Source organism: Coregonus lavaretus (genome assembly GCF_964263955.1).
Source record: "Coregonus lavaretus genome assembly, chromosome: 13".
NCBI lineage: Eukaryota > Metazoa > Chordata > Actinopteri > Salmoniformes > Salmonidae > Coregonus > Coregonus lavaretus.
The window spans coordinates 52,746,872-52,753,565 of record NC_140000.1 but is presented as its reverse complement, the minus strand read 5'-3'; the positions used below and the strand labels follow the sequence as shown (position 1 = coordinate 52,753,565).

General features: G+C 43.0%; 1 protein-coding gene across 1 annotated transcript; it reads right to left on the bottom strand.

The window, feature by feature from the left end:
- Positions 1 to 265: 265 nt before the first annotated feature.
- LOC311140111 (GLIPR1-like protein 1) lies at positions 266 to 4,726 on the bottom strand (the record flags this gene model as incomplete). Its single annotated transcript, XM_084175048.1, has 6 exons — positions 4,397 to 4,726; positions 3,550 to 3,804; positions 1,314 to 1,432; positions 870 to 964; positions 632 to 658; positions 266 to 522 (listed from the first exon to the last, which is right to left on the bottom strand). The coding sequence occupies exons 1-6, from the start codon at positions 4,586 to 4,588 to the stop codon at positions 266 to 268; spliced, it is 945 nt and encodes a 314-aa protein (XP_084031174.1). The 5' UTR covers positions 4,589 to 4,726.
- Positions 4,727 to 6,694: the final 1,968 nt, after the last annotated feature.

Sequence of the window (6,694 nt, the reverse complement as noted above, 5' to 3'; positions counted from 1 at the left end):
AGAGGGCCGTAGAGTTTGTATTAAAGACTGCTGCGTAACTCCTTGAGGTCAGAAAATAAAGATTTGGTTACATTTTGGTGTAAACTTTCCCTTTAAGACATTAATGGAAGCAGCAAAAGCAGCATATACATTTTAGTATTAGTAGTAGTTCACGTTATTGTACCACAATGGGAATTTGGTTTGAGGCTCTGCGGCAATTTTAAAAAGACAGGACCACATTGAGAAAGGAATGCCATCAATGACAACGTCAATGCAGGACAATCAATCATCTAAACAGCTGAGCTATTCGTAAAAAAATAAGCTTGGGTACAATCTGTGTACTCCAAATACGGCGACAAGGGTGAGGAGGAGGGCCAGGGGTCGGATGGCCAATATGGCCATGCAGGAGGGGCCACAGGTGGCCAGGGTGGGGTCCCAGGTGGCCAGGGTGGGGACCCAGGTGGCCAGGGTGGGGTCCCAGGTGGCCAGGGTGGGGGCCACAGGTGGCCAGGGTGGGGTCCCAGTCAGGAGTCCATCTGTAACCTGTACACAGGTGAGAAAAGAAAAGGCTACTGTAGGTCACAAAGAACACATGCTGCCATTGTGGCTTAGGAAGATAATTGAAATGAAGGGTTGCGTATTGAAAACATACTTTTCTGTTCGTCTCGTTTTGGATTGTCTGTAAAGAGAGAAGACAATATGGCAGCTTTGTTATGTCATGAATGGAAAATAGTATTGGGCGTTGTTGAACATGTAGCATGTACAAGGGAAAGAGTATTGGTGGTGTTGTGAAGGAATATGTTTAACTTCACATTCAGACCATCACACACGTTTGTCCTGCATCTTATTAGTATATTGGGTGTGGGAAATGGTAACTGACTGAGACTTACGGCAGAGCTTGGCCTGGCATTGGTTGTTTGCACCCTCACAAGAGCTGCATTCTTCCATCCCATTCTGGTATGGTAAAATCCCAACCACGTTTCCCCTGGAGAAAGCAATGCTCATCCTTTTAATTTGTCCAAGATTTGTCCATATTTCTATAATCAGAGCATCTTAGACTTTGTGCAATATGTGCAGGGTTGCATAATTGCAATAACCTTTCAAAGATCCTCAAGCTTTCCAGAAATGATTCATTTTGCATCATTGTGATGCAAAGGCAAAATCATATGATGCAAATGTGTCATACTGGCTGTATTTCTGTATTTTGAAAGTTATATCTTTAATTTGCTGACATGCAAAATATTTTGGGACTATATATACAATGGACTAATGAAACAAATACCCAAAGATAGTTTTTGGGTGGAATGTATATCTGTGTTTTCAGTCTGACTTACGCTTCGGCATAGTTACAAGCAAAAATGTCTCCCTCTTTATTAGAAAACAAAGTCCTGTCGACGCCATTCGGGCATATTTGGACGGCACAACCAACCTTGTAGCTCGTCGCCCATACAATCTGGGAATGCAAGCAAGCATGCAGTCGGCACTGTTTTTACAATAGGTCAAATAGGGGGTCTTATATTTGTCCTGTTTCACACATGTACAATTGTGCAACCTGTGTGGTGTGAAATGTAAATGTATTTTTTGCATATCCCACTCTCCCTGCGAAACCCTTGGAGAGTGGGGTCATGGCCAGGGATCAGCCATTATTGACGGTGACCCTGGGGCAATTACATTTACATTTTAGTCATTTAGCAGACGCTCTTATCCAGAGCGACTTACAGAAGCAATTAGGGTTAAGTGCCTTGCTCAAGGGCACATCGACAGATTTTTCACCTAGTCGGCTCGGGGATTAGAACCAGCGACCTTTCGGTTACTGGCACAACGCTCTTACCCACTAAGCTACCTGCCGCCCCAATTAGGGTTACAGTGGGGGGAAAAAGTATTTAGTCAGCCACCAATTGTGCAAGTTCTCCCACTTAAAAAGATGAGAGAGGTCTGTAATTTTCATCATAGGTACACGTCAACTATGACCGACAAATTGAGATTTATTTTCTCCAGAAAATCACATTGTAGGATTTTTAATGAATATAATTGCAAATTATGGTGGAAAATAAGTATTTGGTCACCTACAAACAAGCAAGATTTCTGGCTCTCACAGACCTGTAACTTCTTCTTTAAGAGGCTCCTCTGTCCTCCACTCGTTATCTGTATTAATGGCACCTGTTTGAACTTATCAGTATAAAAGACACCTGTCCACAACCTCAAACAGTCACACTTCAAACTCCACTATGGCCAAGACCAAAGAGCTGTCAAAGGACACCAGAAACAAAATTGTAGACCTGCACCAGGCTGGGAAGACTGAATCTGTAATAGGTAAGCAGCTTGGTTTGAAGAAATCAACTGTGGGAGCAATTATTAGGACATGGAATACATACAAGACCACTGATAATCTCCCTCGATCTGGGGCTCCACGCAAGATCTCACCCCGTGGGGTCAAAATGATCACAAGAACAGTGAGCAAAAATCCCAGAACCACACGGGGGGACCTAGTGAATGACCTGCAGAGAGCTGGGACCAAAGTAACAAAGCCTACCATCAGTAACACACTACGCCGCCAGGAACTCAAATCCTGCAGTGCCAGACGTGTCCCCCTGCTTAAGCCAGTACATGTCCAGGCCCGTCTGAAGTTTGCTAGAGTGCATTTGGATGATCCAGAAGAGGATTGGGAGAATGTCATATGGTCAGATGAAACCAAAATAGAACTTTTTGGTAAAAACTCAACTCGTCGTGTTTGGAGGACAAAGAATGCTGAGTTGCATCCAAAGAACACCATACCTACTGTGAAGCATGGGGGTGGAAACATCATGCTTTGGGGCTGTTTTTCTGCAAAGGGACCAGAACGACTGATCCGTGTAAAGGAAAGAATGAATGGGGCCATGTATCGTGAGATTTTGAGTGAAAACCTCCTTCCATCAGCAAGGGCATTGAAGATGAAACGTGGCTGGGTCTTTCAGCATGACAATGATCCCAAACACACCGCCCGGGCAACGAAGGAGTGGCTTCGTAAGAAGCATTTCAACGTCCTGGAGTGGCCTAGCCAGTCTCCAGATCTCAACCCCATAGAAAATCTTTGGAAGGAGATTAAAGTCCGTGTTGCCCAGCGACAGCCCCAAAACATCACTGCTCTAGAGGAGATCTGCATGGAGGAATGGGCCAAAATACCAGCAACAGTGTGTGAAAACCTTGTGAAGACTTACAGAAAACGTTTGACCTGTGTCATTGCCAACAAAGGGTATATAACAAAGTATTGAGAAACTTTTGTTATTGAATTCATTAAAAATCCTACAATGTGATTTTCTGGATTTTCTTTTCTCATTTTGTCTGTCATAGTTGACGTGTACCTATGATGAAAATTACAGGCCTCTCTCATCTTTTTAAGTGGGAGAACTTGCACAATTGGTGGCTGATTAAATACTTTTTTTCCCCACTGTAAGTGTCTTGCTCAAGGACAGATCGATAGATTTTTCACCTAGTTGGCTCGGGGATTTGAACTAGCAACCTTTTGGTTACTGGTCCAACGCTCAAATTGCATTTTGTGGTTTTGATAGTTTTACAGTAGAGGACACGTACCTGTGTGTAGTGGCCACACATTCTTCCTGGTGTACACTCATTGCTTTGGTATGAGTAATATTTCACTTCTTTGACCCATAAATCCATGGCTCTCATGACAGAGAACGTGGAGGGCGGGTATCCTGCCCAGATGTTCTCTCCCACGGAGGAGAAGACAGGGTGGACCCGTCTGACCTCTTTCAGGTAGATATTGTGCTGGAAATCACAGTGTCTCGCCCAGGCCCTTGCAGTGATGGCCAAGCCCTCATCCCACGTCTTGAGAAAACAAATTACAACCAAATTAGTGGGTGTCTAAAAAATGACAGTATCTATGATGTGAAACTGATTACACGCCTCTATGGATCTGAGTGGCCTGTCCTACTTTCATTCTAACATCATCTTACAGGGCTCTACAGTACGACCATTTTAATTGCCTATGCGCCTACATATTCTTGCTGTGCGACCTGGAATTTTAATTTAGGAGCACCAGTGCGCCTCGATAAAGTTAAGGATTCTAGCTTTATTACCTTACCTCAAATGTTTCATTGTGGTCTTACATTTCTTTGTGTGCGCCTACATTTTTCAACTTAGGCGCCCACGTGCTCCTTGTAAAAAAGGACAGTGTAGAACCCTGTCTTATTCAACTATAGCCTGCTCACAAGGCAATGTTTATAAGCATTGTTGTTGCTCTGGGAAGCATTGAAGCACTATTCATGTATTGCATATTCTCAATTGTCACTTCTTTTCCAACTGCAAAAACATGACAATTCTGAATTATTTACATGGAACCAGTCTTGGCTATATTATGGTATTGCTGAGTTTTTAAGGTGAGAATCCAGTGTTGCATGCTCTCATTGCCTCTGCTTACCATGTAGAGCATATTGCTGGCTGGTGGATTCACAGAGGACCGGTTGTCGTTGTGTATCCTCACACAGTCGTCGATGAACTTCTCGTCGGTGATGCCAGGAAATGGGTTGTACTCCGAGGACTCGATATTAGGGACAGATGAGCCCAGGAAAACCACAACCCACAGCGATCCCAGCAGCAGTAGCTGTGCCATGCTTCACGTTCAGATGATTGAACCAAGACAGGATACAATTGTCTCACATTACATCTCCTTTTGCAGTAAAGCAGCTTGTTGCACACGAACTGACACGTCTTTGCATATTTTACTGCTGGATGGTGATGAGGAAGGAAGTCGGTGTGAAATGTCGTGTACTAGTGAGTCAGTGCCATGTAGTACTGTAATAAACCTACTGGGCAGAAACTGATTGAATCAATGTTGTTTCCACGTCATTTCAACCCCCCAAAATCAATGTGATGATGTTGAATCAACGTGGGAAACTGATTGGATTTGTCATCAACATAAGGGCATTACGTCTTTTTTTCACCCAACTTTTAACCTAAATCCAATGACATGGTAACATTTGTTGTTGATTTCTCGTTGAATTCACGCTAGTTGACAACTCAAACAAATTTTAATCTAGACGTTGAACTGACGTCTGTGGCCAGTGGGAAAGCCTTGGTGATTGTTGCATCCAACTCATAAGAGAGATGAGGGAAGATACATGGAGAAGGGAGGAGAGAGAGACATAGGAAGATACATGGAGAGACTTATCTAGAGAGATAGCTAGAGTGTTATGGTATCTCTAGGATCCTGTAAGGCAAGGAAGAAGTGTTTATTTTTTAAAATTTATTTCACCTTTATTTAACCAGGTAAACCAGTTGAGAACAAGTTCTCATTTACAACTGCGACCTGGCCAAGATAAAGCAAAGCAGTGCGATAAAAACAACAACACAGAGTTACATATGGGGTAAAACAAAACAAAGTCAAAAAATACAACAGAAATACATATATATACAGTGTGTGCAAATTTAGCAAGTTATGGAGGTAAGGCAATAAAATAGGCTATAGTGCAAAATAATTACAATTAGTATTAACACTGGAATGATAGATGTGCAAGAGATGATGTGCAAATAGAGATACTGGGGTACAAATGAGCAAAATAAATAACAATATAGGGATGAGGTAGTTGGGCGGGCTAATTTCAGATGGGCTGTGTACAGGTGCAGTGATCGGTAAGGTGCTCTGACAACTGATGCTTAAAGTTAGTGAGGGAGATAAGTGTCTCCAGCTTCAGAGATTTTTGCAATTTGTTCCAGTCATTGGCAGCAGAGAACTGGAAGGAATTGCGGCCAAAGGAGGTGTTGGCTTTGGGGATGACCAGTGAGATATACCCGCTGGAGCGCAGACTACGGGTGGGTGTTGCTATGGTGACCAATGAGCTAAGATAAGGCGGGGATTTGCCTAGCAGTGATTTATAGATGGCCTGGAGCCAGTGGGTTTGGTGACGAATATGTAGTGAGGACCAGCCAACAAGAGCGTACAGGTCACAGTGGTGGGTATTATATGGGGCTTTGGAGACAAAACAGATGGCACTGTGATAGACTACATCCAATTTGCTGAGTAGAGTGTTGGAGGCTATTTTGTAAATGACATCGCCGAAGTCAAGGATCGGTAGGATAGTCAGTTTTACGAGGGCATGTTTGGCAGCATGAGTGAAGGAGGCTTTGTTGCGAAATAGGAAACCGATTCTAGATTTAACTTTGGATTGGAGATTCTTAATGTGAGTCTGGAAGGAGAGTTTACAGTCTAACCAGACACCTAGATATTTGTAGTTGTCCACATACTCTAGGTCAGACCCGTCGAGTGTAGTGATTCTAGTCGGGTGGGCAGGTGCAAGCAGCGTGTGTATTGTGTGGTATTGTGGTTAGCTAAACCTCCCTTATTCATGTGTGGGAACGAGATAATTCGGCAGTCCTGTGTGAATCTACTGGAGTGTGTGTGTGTGTGCATGTGTGTCTGTGTGTGTGACTTCAGCAAGGCAAGCATCTTATGCTGTGGTTGTCTGAACTTCTCCTATTGAGTCAGTTCTGTGAACTTCTTATCACTCTTCAGCCAGACAGTAACTATGGGTACCATAGAGGCTCAGAATAAGTTAGAGGAAAAACAAAAAGAAATGGAGGAACTTATTCAAGAAAGATCAAGCGTAATATATTATAAAAATGAAGTGAACTGGATGGAATATGGGGGAAAATGCTGCAAATACCTTTTTATTCTTCAACAGAGAAATGCTACCAAAAATAATTTACTGAAACTTGATTC